The sequence below is a fragment of the Emys orbicularis genome, chromosome 4 (assembly GCF_028017835.1).
Source record: "Emys orbicularis isolate rEmyOrb1 chromosome 4, rEmyOrb1.hap1, whole genome shotgun sequence".
Taxonomy (NCBI): Eukaryota; Metazoa; Chordata; order Testudines; family Emydidae; genus Emys; species Emys orbicularis.
The window spans coordinates 131,873,722-131,898,762 of NC_088686.1; the positions used below are offsets into that span (position 1 = coordinate 131,873,722).

At 51.0% G+C, this 25,041-nt stretch overlaps 1 protein-coding gene across 1 annotated transcript in view; it reads right to left on the minus strand.

The window, feature by feature from the left end:
- The window catches only part of LGR6 (leucine rich repeat containing G protein-coupled receptor 6), a 212,203-nt gene that overhangs the window by 100,043 nt on the left and 87,119 nt on the right, over positions 1–25,041 (minus strand). The window contains exons 3-4 of the mRNA XM_065403144.1: positions 24,388–24,459; positions 4,006–4,077 (exon numbers count right to left, since the gene is read on the minus strand). Coding sequence (XP_065259216.1) covers positions 4,006–4,077; positions 24,388–24,459 — 144 coding nt within the window. The remainder of the gene's footprint in view (positions 1–4,005; positions 4,078–24,387; positions 24,460–25,041) is intronic.

Here is a 25,041-nt window from a genome sequence, read left to right on the forward strand (position 1 = left end):
TTATGGTGTGTTCCCTGATGGCACAGCAGTCAGTTAATAGCCTACGAAGTGCCAGGCAAGCCCCAGAATTCAGGGTGATGAATAGTCACGAAGTGCCATAAAATCCTTTCCCATTTCTGAATGGAAAGACCAGAAGCTCTGGGCAAGGTGAACAAGCCAGGGCTCACATACCCCAACTCGTAATGCTTGGAAGCCACGCTACAATGATCTATGGATGTTCCAATCTGCTTACTATGCCGGTAATAAATACACACGAGCCTCATAAACTTGTGGAAAATTACTCACTGATACTTGAATTACGAAGAGAAAAAAAATCTCTAATGCAGACCTACCTTCTCTTCTTCAGAAATGGCTGTCTCTATGGGGACACGGCTAGAACCCAGGGGCTCATGGCCAGGGGCCAGTTACTTGCATTCAAAGATGTACTGGCAGCAGCAATGAAACCTGAGCAAATCAGCTTAGCTTTATATCTGCCTTAAAACACAATGAAGTTTGCTACAGGGGAACGCTGTTTACTCCACAACCTTTCATCTCTCTCAAATCAGACCCAGTTTATCCTAATGGCCACTCGTCAAACAGAATAGGTGGAATGGGGAGGTCACAGAAGGGTATTTCTGTAGTAATCTTGGCTCTCAGAGGAAAATTGCTGCACGGGAACACACAGAAGATAAGGTCTTTTTTTTATGAGTATAGTATAGAGCAGGGGTCGGCAACCTTTGACATGCGGCTCGCCAGGGTAAGCACCCTGGCGGGCCGGGCCAGTTTGTTTACCTGCCGTGTCCGCAGGTTCGGCCGATCGCGGCTCCCACTGGCCACAGTTCGCCGTCCCAGGCCAATGGGGGCATCGGGAAGCCATGGCCAGCACATCCCTCAGCTCGTGCCGCTTCCCGCTGCCTCCATTGGCTTGGAGCGGCGAACCGTGGCCAGTGGGAGCCGCGGTTGGCCGAACCTGCGGACACGGCAGGTAAACAAACTGGCCCGGCCCGCCAGGGTGCTTACCCTGGCGAGCCGCATGTCAAAGGTTGCCGACCCCTGGTATAGAGGAGGAGGGTAGTATCCCTTTAAATAGCTTGTGAATCCTCTAGTGCAGCTCACTGTGTTCTATTGTTTGATGCTACCAAAATCCATCCGGAGCAGCTGCCTGTGTATGTAGCTAGGCCTGGCATGTTACATATCGTTAGTAAACTAATTATCTGGACTCTACTGGGCCCATGTGATTGCTCCATACTATCACTGCTGCGTAAAGAGCAAAAGACACAGCAGTGTCAGCGAATCAGTGTTTCTCTGATCCCGGCTCCGAGTGGGTTCAGTGGCCGAAGGACCTCAAACCTTTTGGAATAGCCCTCCAAGCTTGGGTTTGCATCCCACAGGCCAATCCAATCCCAGTGAATCCCATGGAGCCAAATACGACCCTGGTGTCAGAGGGGAGCAACTCCAGCAGCTTTGCTGGAGTCACACCAGCCCCCCGGGAACTCTGAAGGTGATCTCCAAGCATTGGCTCAGATGTTGAGCACCAGCTTCGTGGCTTTACGGAGCTGAGCCGGAACCTAGATGCAACCTGATGTGGCCAGTGCTCCGGGTAGGCTCAGGTCAGTCCCACACCACAAAACTAACTGCAACACATCTTCGCCCTGTGCTACTCTCTGCTGTGCTCAGAGCATTGCAGGTGTGTGCAGCCGGAATATACCTTCCGTGCTGCCTGAGGTCCCATGTGTGGGAAGCTCCGGCTCACCACTGCCTGCGTGGGTGTAGCTCGAATGCACCTCTGCTTTCAGTGTCATGTTAGTGGACCAGAGCACTGCAAATCTGAGAAGAAGAAGAATATACAAACAGAAGCTCCCCATACCAGCCTGGGAACAGCCTAGCGAGACACTGCTCTGTGCTTGATCTGCAGGGTGAGCTAGGTGAATCGAAAAGCAAACTTTGTGGTGATTCTGTCCTGATGCAATCTAGATAGATGGATGCTGCAGCGCCTAAGCACCCTGTCCTAGTAGAGACCCAGTCTGAGCCTGCTGTGCTGGAGAAACGTGACGGGTCGTACCCCCTGAACTTTAAACAAGAGCTCTCTGCATCCTTTGCATGTGTTACACTGGGGAGGGTTTTCAGCTGCGGGGATTGAACCTGGCACTTCTGCCTCTAAAAGCGTAGAGAGACTTTCTGTTAGCCCAGGCAGGCTCTTCAACATATGTGTGGCCCGGCCACCACCAGAGGGGGACAGAACACCACACCAGCCGGCTCGCATATGCACTGCAGAGCAGGTCACTCCCCGGGAACGCCGCACTGAGCTCGGAGAAAGGGGAGCTGTCGAGCCCAGGCACGGGGTGTTGTGCTCGCTGGCTGCCCAGCTGTCCTCCGGGTAGATGTCTGCCCCTGGTGGGGTGCTGAGCAGGGGTCTGCCTGCGTTAGGCCCAGAGCGCTGCCCTGGCGAATGCTGCCCGAGAAGGGGCTGCCCCTCCCCCCACAGCCTAATCTTTAATCTTGCTGTAGGATTGGCGTAGAACAGATCACATGGCGCACCTCGCACCCAGGCCTCAGCGCTCCTCCAGCAGATGGGAAGCGTTTCCCCCGTTTGACAGATCTGGGGGAGCAGGAGGGGAAGGCAGGAGAGCCAGAGGGAGGAAGGGGGTGATCGTGGGCAGAGTCAGCGACAGCACCAACTACTGGTAGCCATAAACACTTGAAAGCTCTACCGACAGAATTAACATTCTCAGTCTGCTTTAAACCATACAGAGAACGGCGCCCAGCCACAAACCCGCTGGAAAACGTGGAGCATTAAAAACGATCTCACTTTTGTGTGGGGAAAAGAACCCTGACATTTCAGCTCTCTAATTCTTCACCAACCTGGTGGTGGGGGGCGGGGGATGAAAACAGAATGTTTTTACATGGTGAAAAATGCCTGGAAATTACACCATCCATTGGTCACGCTAATAAGGGCTTGTCTACACTTAAAACGCTACCGCGGCACAGCGGCAGCGCTTCAGTGTAGACACAGCCTACGCCGATGGGAGGCGTTCTCCCGTTGCTGTCGTTAATCCACCTCCACAAGAGGCGGTAGATAGGTCGGCGGAAGAATTCTTCCATCTATCTAGTACTGTCTACACTGGGGGTTAGGTCAGCCTAACTACACCGCTTGGGGGGGGTGTGTGGATTTCTAACACCCCTGAGCGATGTAGCTGGGTCAACCTAACATTTTAGTGTAGATGAGGCCAACTGTCAAAGTAGTTACACCTTAAATGCAATGGGAGAGCCAGGCATGGAACCCTGGCTCTGAGGCCGGGGCTACCCCTGAAAGTTGTACTAGTACAACTAGTTCAGTTACGGGGGGTAATTTTTTTAACCGATATCGTCAGACCAGTACAAGCCCTAGTGTGGCTGCAGATATGCTGGTATAAAGGTGCCTTATACTGGTATGGCTTATTCCCCTTCCTGTCTAGGAACCACTATTGGGGTATTAAGCACTTTTATACCAGTCTAGGTGCAGCCACACCAGGGCTCAGGGTTTGTACCTCTATAGTTAAATTGTCGCATGCAAACAAGGCCTGAGTCCCCTACTCAAGCCTGCTAGGCTCTGTGCTGCTCCAGGCTAGACAGTAACTGCAGGGCTAGGGTTGGGTTTTTTTGAGGTTTTTAAGGTCAGGCTCGACAAAGCCCTGGCTGGGATGATTTAGTTGAAGATTGGTCCTGCTCTGAGCAGGGGGTGGGACTAGATATCTCCTGAGGTCCCTTCCAACCCTGAGATTCTATGATTCTATAGCTTGCCTCGTAGAGAGCCTTTTTCCAGGGCTCCTGGAAACGTTCACCAGCTGCGGTGGCCTTCTCACATGGGGAGATCTAATTCCAGCAACCCTAACAAGACAGTGGCCCTGCCACAACATGTGCCCTCCCTCCCCACAAGCCTAGGGACAGTAGCTCACGAGGGGAAAGACAAGGCAGAAGGGACGGAGGAATTAACGACTCCAGCGCTGAGAAGCCGGCAGCTCCCAGTGGGGATCCTTAATGACTTACAGAGACTGGAGGTTTGGAAGATCCCTCATTGCCTCGGCGGGGATCCGTCTGAGCTGGTTGTTCTGCAACATCCTATAATGAGAAAAGAAAAGGCTTTAAAAAAACCAACAGGCTGGAGGCTTCCCCCACTCCCCTGGCTGGGAGACGCAAAGCCTCAAGCCAAAGGGCTGCTCTCTCCAATGCGGGAGGGGGTGGGAGGGAGGCTCGGGGTGCATAGGGTTCCTTGTGGGCTGCAAATAAGTGACCGGCGATCCCGGCGGAGAGTAGCACTAACAGGGAGTCTGCCCTGCGGCTGGGCGGTGTCATTCCCAGCTCAGCGAGACATACCCTCTCTAGCTCTGCTCAGCAGCATTTGTGGCCAGGGTGGTGTGGGCAGCTACCCAAACACAGCCCCATCCGAGATCCTCGGTACATACCGTCTGCAGAAGAGAAGAATGAGGGGGAATTTGATAGCTGCTTTCAACTACCTGTAAGGGGGTTCCAAAGAGGATGGATCTAGACTATTCTCAGTGGTACCAGATGAGAGAACAAGGAGTAATGGTCTCAAGTTGCAGTGGGGGAGGTTTAGGTTGGATATTAGGAAAAACTTTTTCACTAGGAGGGTGGTGAAGCACTGGAATGGGTTACCTAGGGCGGTGGTGGAATCTCCTTCCTTAGAGGTTTTTTAAGGTCAGGCTTGACAAAGCCCTGGCTGGGATGATTTAGTTGGGGATTGGTCCTGCTTTGAGCAGGGGGTTGGACTAGATGACCTCCTGAGGTCTCTTCCAACCCTGATATTCTATGATTCTATGATTCTTTATCCGAGTGGCTAGCCCAGACCACTGCCTGAGCTGCCATGGCCACACGGCTACTTTCAGATGGTCGCTCGGGCAGATGTTGACTTGATCTGGGATTTACACCTGCAGCTGGGGTGTAGCGGTCCCCATGGTGATCAAGGATCCTGCAGCAGAGAGGCCCATGGGGAACGTGAGAGGTGTTTGATGGGAAAGTTTGGGGTAGGCAGTAGGGTGCATGGGACATTAAAGGGTCCTCTCCTGATCCCCAAGTCTTGATGTAGAGGGAGTGGCCCCACGCTAATAGGGATGGACCCTGGCGTTGTGTATCCTTCTGGGAGCACAGAGCAGGCCTTTCTCGGGCGGCTGGGTTATCTAATTCTTGGTGTTTTTAAGAATAACAAGATTCCACATGGCTACAGACGTTACTGCTATTAATACATTATTAATTATTATTATGAGGACTGTGGAGGGAGCGTTCCCCACCCCGACGTGCTAGCAAGGGGGCTGGGTGAATTTCAACAGCAATGCAGTGTGCAGAAGTGAATGGAGCTGCGGCTGCTGAGGCTGAGGGACCCAGGCACTCTGCAGAGGGCAGGTGAGTTCACACCTGTAGCACTGAACGCAGGGGAGGCGAGGAAGGACTCCAGAAGATACAGAAGCGTGTTCTGAAGATGGGAAAAGACCGCAAAGGTTATGCAGTAACTAAGGGAACAGCTGATTTGCCTTCAGGCTGCTTTGGCGAGAGACAGATGAGGGCTATAACCATCCCATTAGTTCCATGGGAACATTTCGGATTGGCTTTGGTGACCTGTACACAGTCACACTGCGAGCCAATAGCAGAGCCAGGGATAGAACCTACTGGACTGTGCAGCTTCCCACTGGACATGCTGTCGTGTTCTAAGCAAATGCCCAGCTGGGTAACAGGGATGGGGACCAGTCACAAAGGTCAAACTGGAGCTGGCTTTCTGAGGGGAATTAGAGCAGGGGAGTTGGCCCGGCCCATTATAAAGAGAAAGGCCATTTGCAAAATCCATGAGCAGATTGGGGTTTGGATCCCCAAGACCCTGAAGGCCCAGGAGTGTCCAATATTTAGGGTGCCATTTCTGGCAGCGAATATTACAGCTGGGATCAAAAGATTCCCTCCAGCCCTCCTCAACCAAAGCATTGGCAGGGCACTGTCAGGTTAGTGACACGCTGAAGTACAAACATTTGATTGCTGACCCATTGAGTTTGTGGTCCCTGTATTCCCAGCACTGCTAATCCGATGACTTCAAACTCCAAGAGACCATCCCTCCCCCCCGACATTAGTTTAAAATCCAGCAGCTTCATCTTTTAACCACATGGTCTGGGGGGGTCTGTTATCTGATTTATACTCTTCACGTAAAACATGCTGCCTTGGATGTGCGTGTGCAATGGTTGCGTGTAAACAGTGTGTGTGTGTAAGTATGCAATGGGTGTGTGCATGCAGTGTGTGTGTGTGTACGCAATGGGTGTGTGCATGCAGTGTGTGTGTGTGTACGCAATGGGTGTGTGCATGCAGTGTGTGTGCAATAGGAGTGTGCATGCATTGTGTGTGTGTGCAGTGTGTGTGTGCAATGGATGTGTGCATGCAGTGTGTGTGCAATGGGAGTGTACATGCAGTGTGTGTGCGCAATGGGTGTGTGCATACGATGTGTGTGTGCAATGGGTGTGTGCATACAATGTGCGTGCGTGCAGTGTGTAATGGGTGTGTGCATGCAGTGCGTGTGCAATGTAAGTTTGCATGTGTGTGGGCATGCACACGAGTGTGTGTGTGTGTGTGTGTGTGCCTGAGTGTGTGCTTGCACCTCTGTTGTGTGTGCACATGTGTACAGGTGTCAGGATGAGAATTCAGCTAGAAACTCACCAAAGGCCTCTAAACAAATAGGGGGCACCTTGCCCTCCCTCACATCCTGTTCCCCTCCCCCTGGCGCAGGGCCGACTTTAGGATTTATGGGGCCCTCCGCAGGATTATTAAACTGGTGCCCCTATGCCCAACTTGCTCTTAGCAACACAAACATGAGCTTACAGTATTGGAAAAATTGCCACATGCACTTTATTAAAACCAGGTTAAACAAATGAAGCACACACCATATTGCTGATGGACTATACTTGCACTAAAGAAGTAGCGCTATAGAAAAAATTCTGATTTATTGACAGAATGATGCAAATAAGATAATTTTTTTAATTTGTTAACACTTTATTGGAAATTATTACGAAGAGGTATTGAAACAGCCCGGGAGGGACGAGGCAGCAAAGGATACCGAGCTGCCCGGCCCGCCTCATGGCAGTGAAGAGCCACAGTTTCCCGCAGAGACCCCCGTACCCTCTCCCGCACGCAGAATGCGTTGGTGCATTTGGCTCTGTGAATACGGCCCCTGCCTAAGGAGACGGCAGCGCGCACTGGGTGTGCGGGACCTGACCCACTCTTACGTGCTGTGCCGGTGGTTCCCCAAATTTTCGGGTGCCCTACGAGCCGCGTATGCTGCATAGGCCTAAGGACGGCCCTGCCCAAGCGCTCTCCAGAGCTTCCCCTGGGCACCATGCAATACCCCCGCACAGTTCAGATCTCAGCTCCTGCTGCCCCAGTCCTGATCCCTCCACCCCCAGGATGGCCCGACCGCTGCACACACCGTGGGCTCCCAATCCTGATCCTCCCTCCCTCACAGCAGGCCCCAGGAAGTATCATTATCCCCATTTTACAGAGGGGTAAACTGAGGCACGGAGGGGGGCAGCAAGGATGCTGGCAGCGACTCCGATTTACACTGCTGCAGGCTGAGACCCGAATCTGGTCCCTTTGTGCCCAGCTGGCTGAGAAAATGATCAGGAGCGGGATGGCAAATGGAGGGAGTGTAAGAAGAAAGCAAAGCAGAGGAGCTGGAGAGACGCCTGTGCAGCGGCTGTGGGCCAGGCAGGGCTCTCCTGTGGAACAATGGTTCAAATGAGCGCCAGCGCTGACTGCCAGCCCTGCTGCTTTAAGTAAATAGCCTCTTCAGTTAATAACAGTCATTTGCATTCACACAAGTAAACACTGGCTGGGCTGCACAGGCTGTTTTGGTGGTGCATTGGCAGGCTGGCCTTAAAAAGGATGGAGGCGGGGGGTGCGGGCAGGGTGAGAATTCCTCTGCCAACCTAAGTCATGTGCATCTGGGCAGAGTCCTTCCTTCTTTTTAGTATGAACCTCAGCGCCCATGAAAACGAGGGGCCAGATCCTTGACCCTATGGCTCCTCAGCCCTGCCTCAGTGGCACAAACCAGCTGGAATGCTGCCTTAAAGGGGCCTCTATTGATTCCCCCTGGCAGAGGGGGTGTAGAGCCAGAGTAGACGATCACAGAGAGGCCAGGAGGAGTGGGGGGCAGAGTGTCAGATCCTCAAGCTGCACGGTGTTCCATACAGCCTGTTGCAATGGGCATGAAACTTAGAGCAGCCCTGAGGCTGCTCTATGTCTCAGCCCTGGGCCAGTCCAGAATCAAGGGAACAGGGAGGTGGTTTACAGCCACCTTTCCTTCATGCCCTTCAGCTGCGCTGATTGTAAAGTAGCAGCTAAAGATGCTGGTAGCTAAAGTGCCAGGATCTGCTATGGGAATTGCAGCTTAACTGATGAGAATGTTTCTGAGCACAGGTTAACTCTTGGTAACTGCATCTTCAAAACGGGTTCCCTAGCACGCTGTTTTCTATCGGACCTCTCATCAGCCCAGGGCCCCAGTGTGCAATAAAGACGCACAGTGCAGGGTGCATGCTCGTATGCGCACACACACTCACACTCTCTCTCTCTCTCTGAGGTAGGCAAAAACCGTAACCTGCTGGGCTTTGTGCCCATAACTCATTCAGGAGACTTTATTTCTGCAGCAAATAAGACCAGCATGCAAAGGGCAGGTGGATGACCCCAAATCTGTGCAGAATGGAAGTAGCTTTGAGTCTGAAATGAACAGCATGGCCCATGGGAGATGGATGCTCCCTAGCACGTGGGAGAGCGTGGTTGCTGGGGAAGTGAAACGCACAAGCTGGGATGCCTTTGCCCCTCATAGGGTGCTCCAGTTACTACTGTATATATTTAGCCTCAGGCCTTAGACTGTGACCTCAGTGGCTATGACTACACTGCAAACAACAACCCCAGTGGCAGCAAGCCTCAGAGGCCGGGTCTACAGACTCAGGCTGGTGGGTCTTGCACTATGGGACTAAGAAAGCAGTGTAGATGTTCCGGCTCAGGCTGGCGTGCAGGCTCTGAGACCCAGCGAGGGGGGTGGATCTCAGAACCCAGCGCCAGCCTGACCCAGAATGTCTACACTGTTCTTTTTAGCCCCGTAGCACAAGCCCGAGTCTGTAGACCTGGGCTCTGAGACTTGCTGCCACGGTTTGGGGTTGTTGTTTTGTGTGTGCAATGTACATGTACCCTGAGTCACAACAGCCTCCCACCTTCAAGTGTGGCCACACGTGAACATCTGGGAGCGGCAAGCAATAGCGGCCCTACGGCAGAAAATATTTTCGCCCCCCACTCCGAGCAGCCGAGGGAACACAAGAGTCGCACAGCCATTTGGCGCCCCTAGAAGCTGTCCCCCACCTGCCTCTGGAACCAACCTGGTGGCAAGTGGGCTGAAACTTTGGCTTTCATAATGATTTTGGTGTGAGGGCATCACTAAGCAATGCCCCGGCTGCCTCTCTGCTCAAGTGAGTTGTGCAGCTGGTGGGGTCAGCATCTTTGTGGTCGCTCAGGTAAGCTCTCTGTTGCCTTGATGGACATTTGCAGACTAGGGGGCTCTGCAGTGAAGCCTGCCACCTACCACTGGCAGCAGTCAGCCAGCAGCTAGCCAGCCTAGAGTAAGATGGGGTGAGTTGTGCCTGTCTGGTTTAGAGAGCAGCCTGTTTTCTCTCTCTCTGGTTCTTGTGTGTTATTCTGAATTCTAAGAACTAAAGCAGTGTTACACTGCAACCTTCCAGCAAAAGGTTGCTTTTATCTAGCTTCTCTCTTGTAATCCATGGCCATAACATTGACGTGACACGTGGTATGTGTCGAAACAAATCTTGCTGTCCTGCTTCCTTTGCATCCCTCATTGCAGAGCTGAAACTTCCAGCCCCATGTTCACTGCTGCCTGAAAAGTCTTGGGCCCAGAACCTCAAAGGCATTTAGGTGCCTAACTCCCATTGAAATCAAGGTCCCCGGTCTCTTAACATTGAACGGCACCAAGCTCACCATGACAGTGAGGCCATGGGCTGGTCATGGGCTCACTCGGCCCTGTCGTTCCTCACTTGGCTCGCCTGGAAGTTCTGCTGCTGTATTTTCTGTACAATAGGATCTTCTTTGCCAGGCTCCGTAGCTCCCACCCTTGCTGGGGCGAGCACGTGGCCTGGTCTTTGTCCCTCTGCCTCTAAGCAATGATGCAAAAGAGCTATTTGTCTGCTCGTGGTGTAGTTGACTGTTAAGTTGCAGTTCCTCGCTGAAAAGGGTAAAACTGAGCACTTCTTCTTTACTAGCCCTGCTCCCCCGCAGGGAGGGGATCCAGAGTCTTGCAACTCAAAGACACTTTTACTGCTTTGGGTTGTGTCAGCTGAGATAGACCCACGCGCAGGGCAATATCCACCGTGGGCGGCAGCCGTGAGAAAAAGGGGCACAGACAGGGCCACCCAGAGGATTCAGGGGGCCTGGGGCAAAGCAATTTCGGGGGCCCCTTCCATAAAAAAAAGTTGCAATACTATATTCTTGTGGGGGCCCCTGTGGGGCCTGGGGCAAATTGCCCCACTTGCCGCCCCCTCTGGGTGGCCCTGGGCGGCCCTGGGCAGAGAGACGGTACAGGCCCTGGGCAGAGAGACGGTACAGAAACAGAGTCACAGAGATGCACAGTGAGGTAGTGAGAATTAAACCCTGGTCTCCTCAGGCCCAGACTGGCGCCCTAACCACTGGGATATCCTTCCTCCCCCTGGAACACCACCGCCCGGCAGCTGTTTAAACTCTTTCCATCCCTGCCCCGATCTGCTCGGTGGATGGCCCCCAGCCTGCTCTGGGGGTCTTTCCAAGTGGCAATTCCAAGAGCTCACAACCCTCGTTCTTAGCCTGGGATTTAAACATGAGCGTCCCCCCATTCATCATACTAAGCCTGGCTAGTCGCAGCTCAGGTTGGTTCTCCCCGCTACGTTTTACACATGGGGGAACCGTGGCCCAGAGAAGGGAAGGCCCTTAGGCTAAGGGAGGCAACACCATAGCAGAGCTCAGACTCAGCAGCAACCGGGTCCAGCAGCACCCATCAGTCCACTGCTGCTTTTGGGATGGCTGCTCCCTGCCCGACTATCCCATCTCTCCCTGGGGAGAGTGGACTCCCCCACCCACCCAGCTGTCCGAGCCCCTGGAGCGGGGGATGCTCCCCTCTTTGTGTGGGGCTGCACAAAGGACGGTGTGGATTGGCGCCAACGCCACTATCGACGCTGAGGGCCAAATGGATCTCTGGTGTAAATACAGGGAGTGCAGCCCCCTAGAGACTGCACCATAGTCTGCCCTGCAGGGGGCGTTGCCATGGAGAAGAGACAGCACTTGGGCTCTCAACTGAGGCTGCTGGACACAGACAGACCCTGTGGTTCTCTCTGGCTCTCCAGCTCCCGGACTTGTCCAGCGTCACCACTAGGGATCCCCCTAACTCTTGCAAGGGCCAGCAGACAGCGCGGTACCCATTTCCCTTAAGGACCCCATGCGGCACGAGCTGCCTGCAAGCCAGCGACTACTCCAGGCAGGCCAGGGTGTGCGTAACGCGGGGCCCGGGAAGGGGGAAGGTGGGGCAGGTCTGTGGGGCTGATCCAGGCCTTCCTCTGATAATGTCTCCGCCAGTTCCCTTTATTGTTTTTAATGATCCAGCAAGATGAAAGGGCGAGAGAAGAGATCAAGGGCGGCTCACCCACCACTCCAGGCAAGGGGGGTGGGGAGAGAGATGTTATTTAAAGAGACAGCATCGATTCATGCCTCGCGCCATGCCTGCTGGGGAAAGCTGTTCATTTCATAACAGGAATGTCCTCCCACGCTGCCCCCACCTCTGCCGCAGCCTCCTGCGCCGAACTGCCTCCCTGACACCCGCTCGATGCCTCCTAACCCTCTCTCTCCACACTCCCATCCTATGCCCTGTGCTTCTCTGTACTCAGCTGCTCTCCCCAAGCCGCCCCCTGCGTGCTCCTCACTCCCCGCCGCATCTAGAGAGGCTCCCCCATTCCACCCTGCCCACATGGCTTGTAACTGCACGCTCACTGCAGCCTGATGGGCCAGGGCAGCTCCTGTAGGAATCATGCTTGGCAAAGATAAATGCCAACTCTGCCCTATAAATAAGGGCCTGATTCTCACTGACACCCAGGGGTGCTGGAACCATTTGTATATTGGGGGTGCTGAGAGCCATTGAACCAAACTGTCAACCCTGCATATACTGGGACCCACTTCAAGCCAGGGGGTGTGGCAGCACTCCCAACATCCCTAGTTCCAGCACCTATGCTGACACCACGGCTCCTTCAAGCAGGAAGGCCCCTTTACACTGCCAGACCAGTGTGAATGAGAATCAGGCCGATGAATCATTAGGGACAGGGCGGGAGGGGGGTCTGATGGCTGAGGATTCTCCACTGGGGCCGGATTCTCCTCCCATGTTGATTTAAAGCAGGAGTAACTCTGCTAACATCAGTCTCCCTCTGCCAGGCACCTGATGCACCATCAGGCGCTGTGCTGCTCCCACAATACAATGCCGCCACAAACCCCCCCTCTCGCCAGCCAGGAGTGCAGCCAAGTGACACACAGCAGCCAGGGCGTCTAGGCACACCTGGCCCTGTGGGAGGATTTTGCATCCACTTTGTACTAGGCCGAGTGACCCCACATGGGACCAGCGGGGGGAGAATCAGCCCCCTGGACTTCAGTGGAGTTGCTCCTGCTCTATCTTGGTGCAAGAGGATGCATAGCCCGTTTCCCACTGGGTCGCTCACCTGTTACAACCCAGCTCAGACCGAAAGCTGCTCCCCACTGCTAGGGGGCAGGCTGTGTGAAAGGATAGGGACTCTGACCTGTTCCCAGGGGGTCTTGCAAAGCCACCATCACAAAAACTGGGGTGAATGGAGGCTGAGCTCTTCTTGGACCTGGCTGAAGCATGATGGCTTAGAGCTCTGAGTAGGTGGAGGGGAGGGAAGCTGGCACAGCTTCAAGAGAGCTGGCAAAGAGACATCTTTAATGTTCCCGGCGTACAGAGAAGTGAGATAGAAATCCTCTCGCTGGAAGATTGCAACATAACACTACTTTATTTCGCAGAATTCAGACGAACATACATGAACACAAAAACAGAGAGAGACAAAGCAGGCTGCTCCCTAAGGCAGCGAGGCACAACTAACCCCCTTCTCCTGACAAGCAGCCTTGGGTAACTGACTGCTGCTAGGCCCAGGTTTCATGCTTCCCTACAGAGCCCCCTACCTTGCAAGCAGGACAAGGAAAAGACACTGAGCATCTACTATGACAGCCTACAATGTCAATACGTAGTTTTCAATACATCAAACTTCAGCAGAATGAAATTCACCTCGAACAACTACACACAAAGTATTTCTAAGGCAGCTCATGCCTGTTGCCCCTTGATTGCTGGTCCTTTGCATAGCTCACGCCTGTCAATATCTATACATTCAATCTCTGGGTATCACCTCCTAGACACGTGTTTATATCAGAGGAGGCCAGACGGAGAAGTGTGCCTAGCACTTGGAGCAGAAGGCAGTGAGGTTTGAGAAGGTCCTGTTTTCCTGTGGGGGACTGTTCCACAGTTGGCATCTGGCCCTCTTGAAAGCTCTGTCTCCTGCTGGGATGAGTTTTTCCCTTGGGATAGAAAGTTCTGTTGAACTCTTACGCACTGCCGTGATCCCAGAGCTTTACACAATCCTTTAGATACCCTGGATCTGGGCCATTGAGAGTCTTGACAACAAGGACTGAGCCCTTGAAATGGACTCGCTGTTCTATGGGAAGCCCACGTAGACAGTGGAGGAAAGATGTGATGTGCTCCTGGTAGCCCATGTTGCCAAGGAGATGCACGGCAGAGTTCTGAACCGTGATGGTTTCACACCCTGTGATGTTGCACTGGTGTGGTCCAGCTGAGAGGTGGCAAAGCCGTGTGTAACCGAGGCCAGGACGTTGTCTGACAGGACAGGTGTGAAAGCTACCCGATCAGAGGGAGGCCTTTTCCACACCAACAGTGCACACGTGCAGATGACTCCACAAGCACTGCATATGGCCCAATAGCCCAGTGAAATGATTCCTCCGTCTCTTTGGGTTGGGGTGGGGTGTGCCTCTCTTGCTGTCCTCATTCAGTGGCACAGTGCTTTGGGGCGTACTTTCTCATTCCTCCGCATTCTGCACTATAAAGTAGTGTTGAAAGTACACAGCTCTGATAAATCTTGAGTTTGGTTTTGGTGTTGTATTTTGATGATTTCCAGACTGTATTTAAGCTCCTGAAGGTGTTCCTGGCTTTACTGATTCTGTTCCGGATGTCCTGGCTTGTTCCACCATCCTGGCTGATGGTGCTGCCCAAGTATGTAAACGTTTCTACATTGGTGAGAACATACTCCTCTATCCGGGCAGGGGGTGGGGAGTGCGGGCTCTGGGAGGGAGTTAGGGTGCGGGAGGGGGTTCCAACCTGGGGCAGGGGGTTGGGGTGCGGGCTCCTGTCGGGCAGCACTTACCTCAGGTGGCAGCACAGCGGGGCTAAGGCAGGCTCCCTGCCTGCCCTGGCTCCGCACAGCTTCCGGAAGCAACGGCATGTCCCTGTGACCCCTAGGCCATGGGAACTGCGGAGCTGGCACTCAGGACAGGGACAGCACATGGAGCCCCCTGGCCGCTCCTGCGCCTAGGGGCCACAGGGACATGCCGTTGCTTCCGGGAGCTGCACGGAGCCAGGGCAGGCACGGAGCTTGCCTTAGCCCTGCTGCACCGCTGACTGGACTTTTAGCAGCCCGGTCAGTGGTTCTGAACGGAGCTGCCAGCATCCCTTTTCAACTGAGCGTTCCGGTCGAAAACCGGACACCTGGCAATCCTAGCCAGTGGCCTCACTCCCAGGGAGCCGCCAATATCATTACAGAAAACAATTAGAGCAGCTCTTAGAGGAGAGGAGTAAATCAAGAGCACACAACAGGCTAATGCATCCCTGCAAACCTGGCTAGGAACCTAACCTCCACCCAGCCCTCGCAGCAAAGGTTCGGGGATGCTGAATATGCCCAGTGATAAGAGGGCTGGGAACGCATTGCTTCTGAAAAGTGAAAACCCCTTTACATGACTAATCCCAACAGCGGAGACTGCATGGGTCAGTCACTGCAAGCACAGACTCTCTCTCTCTCTTTGCCTTGTTATCCCAGCAAGCCCTGTGCACCTCCCCAGAGGGAGATCCTATGGGTCAGATGAATTCTAAAGCAGTTTTGGATTCGCTCTCTTGCAGTGAGGGGGATTTCTATGAGATCTTTAATATCACTCTCAATCAATGGGCACAGCTTGGCAGCAGGGGCTGCTGGGAGGAAGGCAGGGTGCTCCAGGATGCAGGACCAGGTATTAGGGGACCAAGTTTTAAATCAGCAGGTCCAGATAACTTGCATCCAAGAGTTTTAAAAGAGCTGGCCAAGGAGCTCGCTGGAGCATTAATGTTGATTTTCAATAAGCTGTGGAACACTGGGGAATATCCAAACGATTGGAAGAAAGCTAATGTGCCAATATTTTAAAAGGGTAAACTTGGGTAATTAAAGACCTGTCAGTCTATCAATTCCAGGCAAGTTAATAGAGCAGCTGATATGGGACTTGATTAATAAGGAATTAAAGCAGGGTTGTAGAATTAGTTCCAAATCAGCATGGGTTTATGGAAAATAGATCCTGTCAAACTAATTTGATTTTTTTTTATATTACAAGTTTGGTTGATAAAGATAATAGTGTTGATACTATACTTCGACTTGGTATTGCATGACCTTTTGGTTAAAAAACTAGAAAGATATAAAATCAACATGTCACACATTAAATAAATTAAAAGCTGGCTAACTGATAGGTCTCAAAATGTAACTGTAAATGGGGAATCATCATTGAGTGGGCGTGTTTCTGGTGGGGTCCTGCAGGGATTGGGTCTTGGCCTTACACTATTTAACATTTTTATGAATGACCTGGAAGAAAACATTAAATCATTCCTAATAAAGTTTGCAGATGACAGAAAAATTGAGGCAGTGGTAAATAATGAAGAGGACAGGCGAATGATCTGGATCACTTAATAAATTGGGCACAAGCAAACAATATGTGTTTTAATATGGCTATATGTAATTGTATATATCTAGGAAAAAGAAACGCAGGGCAGACCTACAGAATGGGTGCCTGTGTCTAAGCAGTGACAGAGAAAGGTTTCGGGGTTGTCGTGGACAAGCAACTGTGCATGAGCTCCCAGTGCGACACTGTGACCAGAAGGTCTAATGCAATCCTTGGATGCAGAAACAGGGGAACCTCGAGTAGGAGCAGAGAGGTTGTTTGACCTCTGTATTTGGCACTGGTGTGACTGCTGCTGGAATCCTGTGTCCAGTTCTGGTGCCCACAATTCAAGAAAGATGTTGATAAATTGGAGAGGGATCAGAGAAAAGCCCTGAGAATGATGAAAAGATTAGAAAACCTGCCTTAGAGTGATAGACTCAAGGAGCAAAACCTATTCAGCTTAACCAGGAGACGGTTAAGGGTTGACTTGATTACAGTTTGTAAGTACCTGCATGGGGAGCAACTATTTAATCATAGCCCTTTCAATTTAGCAGAGGAAGTCAGAGCATGATCCAATGGCTGGAAGTTGAAGCTAGAAAAATACAGACTGGAAATAAGACATAATTTCTTACCAGTGAGAGTAATTAAGCACTGGAACAATTTACCAAGGACCAGGGTAGAGTCTCCTTCAGTGACAATTTTTAAATCACGATGGGATTGTGACGGGTTGGATCACAGAAACCCCCTTGGGAGCTGCCACCTGATGTGCCAAGACTACCCCTGCTTCTGTTTTCCCTGCCAGCTCAGGACTCCAGCACCCCGTCTTGCTGAATTAGACACTCCAGTCCACTTCAACACAGACCCAGGGTCTGAATCACTTGTCCCAAAGCTGCAAGTTTATCTGAAAACAGCTCATAGAAGTGTGCTTGTCTTTAGCACTCAGATGCCCAACTCCCAATGGGGTCTAAACCCAGATAAATCCGTTTTACCCTGCATAAAGCTTATGCAGGGAAAACTCATAAATTGTTCGCCCTCTATAACACTGATAGAGAGATATGCACAGTTGTTTGCTCCCCCAGGTATTAATACATACTCTGAGTAAATTACTAAATAAAAAGTGATTTTATTAAATACAGACAGTAGGATTTAAGTAGTTCAAAGTAGTAACAGACAGAACAAAGTAAGTCACCCAGTAAAATAAAATAAAATGCGCAAATCTATGTCTAATCAAACTAAATACAGATAAATTCCTCACCAGTTCCAGAATGCTCCCTTTTACAGGCTAATCTCCTTTTAGCCTGGGTCCAGCAATCTCTCACAACCCCTGTAGTTACTGTCCTTTGTTTCAGTTTCCTCCAAGTATCCTGGGGGGGTGGAGAGGCTCCTTCTTTAGCCAGCTGAAGACAAAAATGGAGGGGTCTCCCACAGGTTTAACTAGACTCTCTCTTGTGGGTGGAGACCTCCCTCCTATGCAAAGTCCAGCTCGAAGATGGAGTTTTGGAGTCACCTGGGCAAGTCACATGCCCCTGCATGACTCAGTCTTTACAGGCCGACGCCATTGTCCACATGGTATCTTGCATGTCTCCAGGAAGATTTCTCATGTGGATTGGAGCATTCCAAGATGCATTGTTCTCCAAGTGTTTCCTGATCAGGTACTTAACCTGGTGAATTCCTTCCTAAAGAAGCTGACCAAATGCCTCCCAAAGCTTACTTAGAAACCAAGCAAGCATACAGACCATATTCTTAACCTCAAGTAGAAAATGATATATATATATGTACAAATAGGATGAATAGATATAGCAGACCATAACCTTTACGGAGATATGTTACCTGGCACAGGCAGCACAAAACATATTCCAGTTATGTCATACATACATTTATAAGCACCCCCTCCCCATAAAGCCTTATGGGGTACACTGTCACAGGGATGTTTTTCTAAAAGATCTGTGTGACAGGTTGGATCACAGAAACCCCCTTGGGAGCTGCCACCTGATGTGCCAAGACTACTTCTACCCTTGCTTTCCCTGCCAGCTCGGGGCCCCAGCACCCTGTCTTGCTGAGCCAGACACTCCCGTCTGCTCCAACACAGACCCAGCGTCTGAATTACTTGCCCCAAAGTTGTAGGTTTACCTGAAAGCCGCTAACAGACGTGTTCCTGGCTTTAACACTCACATGCCCAACTTCCAATGGGGTCTAAACCCAAATAAATCCATTTTACCCTGTATAAGCTTTATACAGGGTAAACTCAAATTGTTCGCCCTCTATAACACTGATAGAGAGATATGCACAGTTGTTTGCTCCCCCAGGTATTAATACATACTCTGAGTTAATTAATAAAATCACTTTTTACTTATTAAATACAGAAAGTAGGATTTAAGTGGTTCAAAGTAGTAACAGACAGAACAAAGTAAGTCACCAAGCAAAATAAAATAAAATGCACAAATCTATGTCTAATCAAACTAAATACAGATAAGTTCCTCACCAGTTCCAGAATGCTCCCTTTTACAGACTAATCTCCTTTTAGCCTGGGTCCAGCAATCACTCACACCCCCTGTAGTTACTGTCCTTTGTTCCAGTTTCTTCCAAGTATCCTGGGGGGTGGAGAGGCTCCCTCTTTAGCCAGCTGAAGTCCAAATGGAGGGGTCTCTCAGGGGTTTAAATAGACTCTCTCTCGTGGGTGGAGACCCCCTCCTCACTCCTATGCAAAGTCCAGCTCCAAGATGGAGTTTAGAAGTCACCTAGGCAAGTCAAAAATAACAGGAGTACTTGTGGCACCTTAGAGACTAACAAATTTATTAGAGCATAAGCTTTCGTGGGCTACAACCCACTTCTTCGGATGCATATAGAGTGAAACATATATTGATGAGATATATATACACACATACAGAGAGCATGAACAGGTGGGAGTTGTCTTACCAACTCTGAGAGGCCAATTAAGTAAGAGAGGAGAGAGAAAAAAAACAAAACAAAAAAACACACAACTTTTGAAGTGATAATCAAGATATCAAACTGTCTGTACTGGGCTAAGAAGCAAGTGTGAGAATACTTACAAGGGGAGATAGATTCAATGTTTGTAATGGCTCAGCCATTCCCAATCCCTATTTAGCCCTGAGTTGATTGTGTCTAGTTTGCATATCAATTCCAGCTCAGCAGTCTCTCGTTGGAGTCTGTTTTTGAAGTTTTTCTGTTTTAAGATTGGCCATTCTTTGACAGACCTGCGGGTGGCTATCTTAAAACAGAAAAACTTCAAAAACAGACTCCAACGAGAGACTGCTGAGCTGGAATTGATATGCAAACTAGACACAATCAACTCAGGGCTAAATAGGGATTGGGAATGGCTGAGCCATTACAAACATTGAATCTATCTCCCCTTGTAAGTATTCTCACACTTGCTTCTTATCAAACTGTCTGTACTGGGCTATCTTGATTATCACTTCAAAAGTTGTGTTTTTTTTTTCTTCTCTCTCCTCTCTTACTTAATTGGCCTCTCAGAGTTGGTAAGACAACTCCCACCTGTTCATGCTCTCTGTATGTGTGTATATATATCTCCTCAATATATGTTTCACTCTATATGCATCCGAAGAAGTGGGTTGTAGCCCACGAAAGCTTATGCTCTAATAAATTTGTTAGTCTCTAAGGTGCCACAAGTACTCCTGTTATTTTTGAGGATACAGACTAACACGGCTGCTACTCTGAAACTAGGCAAGTCAGATGTCCATGCATGACACAGTTTTTACAGGTAGCATCCATTGTTTACATGCTACCTTGAACATCCTCAAGTAGACTTCTTATGTGGATTGGAGTATTCCACGATCCATTGTCCTTTAAGTGTTTCTTGATTAGATACTTAACTTCAACATTCCTTTCTCCAGGAACTGACCAAATGCTCTACTAAGGTTATTTAGAAATCAAGCCAGTACACAGCCAGTATTCATAACTTCGAATACAAGAATGATACATGCATACAAATAGGATTAATAGATTCAGTAGATCATAACTTTTGAGATATGTTACATGGCATATGTAGCATAAAACACATTCTAAACATATTTCCATAAAGCCTTATGGGAGGTACCGTCACAATCTGCTCTAGGAATTATTTGGGGAAAGTTTTAGGGCCTGTGTTACACAGGAGGTCAGGCTAAATGATCACAATGGTCCCTTCTGGTCTTGGAATTATGAATCATAGAAGTGTCAGGCTGGAAGGGACCTTGGAAGGTAATCTAATCCAGCCCCCTGCGCTGAAGCAGGACCAAGTAAACCTGGACCATCCCTGACAGGTGTTGTACGGCCTGTTCTTAAAAACCTCTAGTGACGGGGGTTCCACAACCTTCCTTGGAACATATTTCAGAGCTTAACTATCCTCAGACTTCGAAAGTTTTCCCTAATCTCTAACCTAAATCTCCCTCACTGCAAATTCAGCCCATTACTTCTTGTCCTACCTTCCAGACATGGAGAACAGTTGATCACTGTCCTCTTTATAACAGCCCTTAACACATTTGAAGACTGTTATCAGGTCCCCCTTCAGTCTCTCTCAAGACTAAACAGGCCCAGTTTTTTTAACCTTTCCGGATAGGTCAGGTTTTCTAAACCTTTTAGCATTTTGGTTGCTCTCCTCTGGACTCTCTCCAGTTTGTCCACCTTTTCCCCAGTGTGGCATCCAGAACTGGACACAATTCTCCAGCTGAGTCCTCACCAGTGCCAAGTACAGCAGGACAATTACGTCCTATGTCCTACATATGATACTCCTGTTAATACACCCCAGAATGATCAGCCTTTTTTTTGCAATTGCATCACACTGTTGACTCATATGCCTTTTGTGAACCCCTATAACCTTCAGATCCTTTTCAGCAGTACCACCTAGCCAGCTATTGAGCATTCTGTAGTTCTGATTTTTCCTTCCTAAATTCTAATCCTGTCCTCCAAAGCGCTTGCAACCCCTCTCATCTTGGTTTATCTGCAAATTTCATAAGCACACTCTTCATTCCATTATCCAATCATTAATGAAAATATTGGATAGTATCAGACCCAGGACTGACCCCTGCAGGACCTTGCTAGATACATCCTCGCAGTTGGACAGCGACCTATCGATAACTACACTTTTGAGCATGGACTTTCAATAAATTGTGCACCCACCTTATAGTAATTTCATCTAGGCCACCTTTCCCTAGTTTGAGAATATCATGTGGGGCAGCTTTCCCTTTTCCCCTAGTTGTGAGGGCCCCCAAACCAAGTGGTATGGTGACCTGGCGCTTCTCAGGTTTGGCCTGGCCACTCCTTGTCATGACAGAGGGGCACCTGGGCCAAATTTGAGTAAGTGGGGTTGCCCTCTGGTACAAACCGGAGTGGCACTGCGACCCCATGTATCAGATTGCAATGCCCCCAGACCCATGGGACAGGACACACCACTGCAGGGTGAGTGCGGGACAGGCTCACTCTCCGCTCAGTAGTAATTTTTTTGAAGGGGGGGCTCAGTTTTAGGGGCCCCGGGCAAAATCTGTGTGGCCCTGCCCATAGCACAGTTTGGAAACTATATTGTAACCATGGCAGGCAGTAATGACCTTTGTTTGTGCACTAGAGTCACACCACATCTATCTATAGGCCCCAGTGTTCAGTGCAGTTGGAAGGTGGGAAGACCGGTCAAGCCACACCCATGGGACCCACCCCCAAGCTGAGGGATATACCTGCGGGACTTATATGATCACCCTGTTACTGTCGTATCTGAGTGCCTCACAATCTTTACCATATTTACCCTCATAGGCATCCACACTCTCATCTCCATAATACAAATGGGGAATGGAGGCACAGGGAGTCTAAGTGACTTTCCCAAGGTCATAGGGAGATTCTCTGGCACTTGGCAGAGCAGGGATTTGAACCAGGCTCTCTCACATCCCAGGTGACTGCTCTAACCACTGGGTTGGAGCAAATAACCAACTGAGCCAAAAGCTCCCCACATCCAGCAGGGTTTGAAACCAAGTGCCTGGAAAGATTCCTTCAGCCTGGACTCACCCCAGAGGGGGTGGGGAGTGGGTCTCATGGAGCCAGCTCGCCTCCTCCCCTCCCCCCAAGGAACTTCTGCCTCCCAGCCAGATCAAGCAGCTTCCCTCCAAACACACCTGCAGGCCTGGCAACCAAAGTGGGGTCTAAGGAGGTGTCCTGTTCCACAGGGAGCTGGGCCCTCAGCTGGGCATTCCCTACAGCTGCACAGACAGCAACCAGCTGGCATCTTTCCTAGGCTGGAGGTGGCAGGGGTGGGGTGGGGATTTTAATCCTCTCTTTGCCTTCTCCCACAGGGGCTCTCTGCGGAAGGGCGGAGGTGCTCGTCAGATATTGTCCCCTGGGGGGTGACCTTGTCAGTGCTGGATTGGGGGGGAGCAAACTGCAGCCACCATGCCCAGGCAAATGGAGCCCAAGGTATGGAAAGTCTTGGTCTGCAGGATGCACCTTCAGGTTGTCAGTGCCCCCTTCTGGGCTGCAGGGGAGACTGCATGGCCCCAGGGCTTTAAGATGTGTGGGGCCTCCTGGGTTGGGCCAAGCCTGGATTCGCCTCCTCGCACAGTCCCCCTCCGTCCCTGGCCTGGGTGCTGCAAAATAGGGCCCCGCGCGGCTGCATGCTGGGCCTGTGCTGAGAGCTGGCCCTGAGGCCTTGTTCCATAAGCAGGGGAGGGATCCTAGCAGAGGAAACGGCCAGTGTCGGCAGGAAGAGCTGGGCTTAGCCTTCACTCCCTGCCTCGACGGCAGAGGAATACAGCGATGCAGACAGCAGCCTTGGAGTAAGCGTTTGGAGGATCCAGTCCCCATGTACATTTCCCTTCCTCGCCTCTCTGCCCAAGGGGTCCCACTGCACCTGGCAAGGTCCCAGCCTGGCATCTCCCAGGAATTGTCACAGGACACAGGTGTCGCCCAGTCTGCTCTGGTGTCTGGAGAGACAGAGCTGGCTCCCCGTTAGCCTGCAGGGGGGGCTGTGCAGACTCAGGGAATAACACATCCTTCCTAGGATGTTCCTACATTCTGCATCCACAGTTGGCTGGAAGTCAGTCAAATATAAACTGATCAAAAGAGGCTTTCAAAACCCACGAGTTCCCGGAGTAGAAAGTTCCCCTTGTTGAAATTGGGTGGGTGAGCTGCGGTTTCTCCTCAGTTCCTTTGATACCTTGCCTAATGCAGGCTATGGATAAAGAAGCATCTGATTGCTAAGCCCAGAGATTTAGGGCAGGATTCATACTTTACATCTTCAGAAGACCTAGTAAACAGGGCTGCACTCTCTAATCCTGGGAGCAGGTTTGTACCTGCTCGCTTCGTATAAACCGTGCCGGCTGCGCTGATTTCACAGTGCGGGCGAGTTCAAAACATCGCCTCCGGGGTGAAATGTTTATTGCAGGAGAGATGTTCAGAAAGGTTTGTCAAGAGAAGAGAGGGATGGGCAGCTGGATAGCTGAGCAGAGACTGCCGGACCTTCTCGGAATGGCAAAAAGTCAGGCACATTCCGATCTGGGAGGACCCCATCTCTGCAGTGATGCATTCCACCCTGTGAATTGGTAACCTCTACCCATCATATGTCTCTGCCCACTGGGCCATCCCTAGCCCCACACAGCCTTCCCCGTTGGAAGGGCTTGGGCGATTGGCTGCTAGGAGACCCAGCAGGGGTTTTCTGGGTCTTGATGTTGCACCGGGGATGGAGTAAGAAGGCTGTCTGGTCCCAGAAAGATGCTGCCTAGGGATTGCTAGTCCCCCTTCTCAGGAAGACAAGGCCAGGTAAGAGGGAGTAGGGCATGATGTGGGGCTGAGGAAAGGTTACAGAACCTGTGAAGGAGGAGAAGTTACAAAGTACAGATAAATCACACAAGCGTCTGACGCAGTGGGTACTCAGGCAAAACTCCCCTGCGTAGGGACCTCAGGACTGGGCCGGTCGCTGGTTCCCGGGCAGTATCGTGATCCAGGGGCACACATGTCATGGAGCTGCTCTAACCACTGAGTAACCCTTCCTCTCTGAACAGTGCAAGCTGCGTCAGAGCAAATAACCAGCTAAACCAAAAGTTCCCCACAGCCAGGGGTTGAAACAGAGAGCCCAGAAAGGTTCCTTCTGCCCGGACTCACCGCAGGGCAGGGAATCTCTCTATTCTTGTACAATCCTGCAGAACACACAGAAAACGGTGTGGACGGTAGCTGTGACCAGCAGCAGGGCAGAGCCCCCAGCATGCCCTGGAGCTGCCACAGGATCATTTGGCTTGGCACTTTAACCCGTGTGGATTCGGAAACTGGTAATTGGATGCCTTGTGGCTTGGCAACTGCCTCTGAATGGATCAAAGTCCCATGTCATGTGTGACCCCCTGGGACAATGGCCCTGCAGGAGTCCAACAGCAGTGCCTTGGGAAACGCGGTACTTACAGGATCTTCAGGCTGTAGAGGCCAGAAAAGGCTTCTCCTGGGATCTGGGAGAGCTGGTTTCCAGAGAGGCGCCTGCAGAAAAGAAGAGCCAGTGTCACGTCAACATCTCTGTAATGCCAGTGCTTTGTCAGAGGACACATAATAACCTGCACCTCATGCCTCTTGCTACAGCTCAGGAGAAGACTGTGGATACGACTGAATGCTGAACGTAAGACTCGCACTCAGTACCCCATTCATTAGCTAATGGTGAGGGAGGTTCATGCTTCTAGCAGGGAACGACCCAAACTCAGTCTCCAGTGATGACCCATGGCTGGGGCCATTCCATGCCCCGCTGGGAGAGGACTCTGTGCTACAGTCACTAAGGCAGGAGAGAGGAAATTAGACTTATGACTGCCATTGTAAGAGGCCTTGACTCTTTTTCCTCCATAAAGATAGCCACTAACAGTGACTGCAAGGAGAAACCCTGCTTTGCTGGCCTAAAAGCTGGTAGTGATGGCACAGCAGTGTGGGAATGATCCCCCTTCGCTAGGACACAGAGAAACTCATTATGAATGGGATTATTCCCCCCGCCCCGTTCCTATGCCCTCTTTTGCCACCCTCTCTGCCCTGTCTGGCACCTTTTGGCCAGGTGAGGCCTGTTAGCGTGTCCCCACC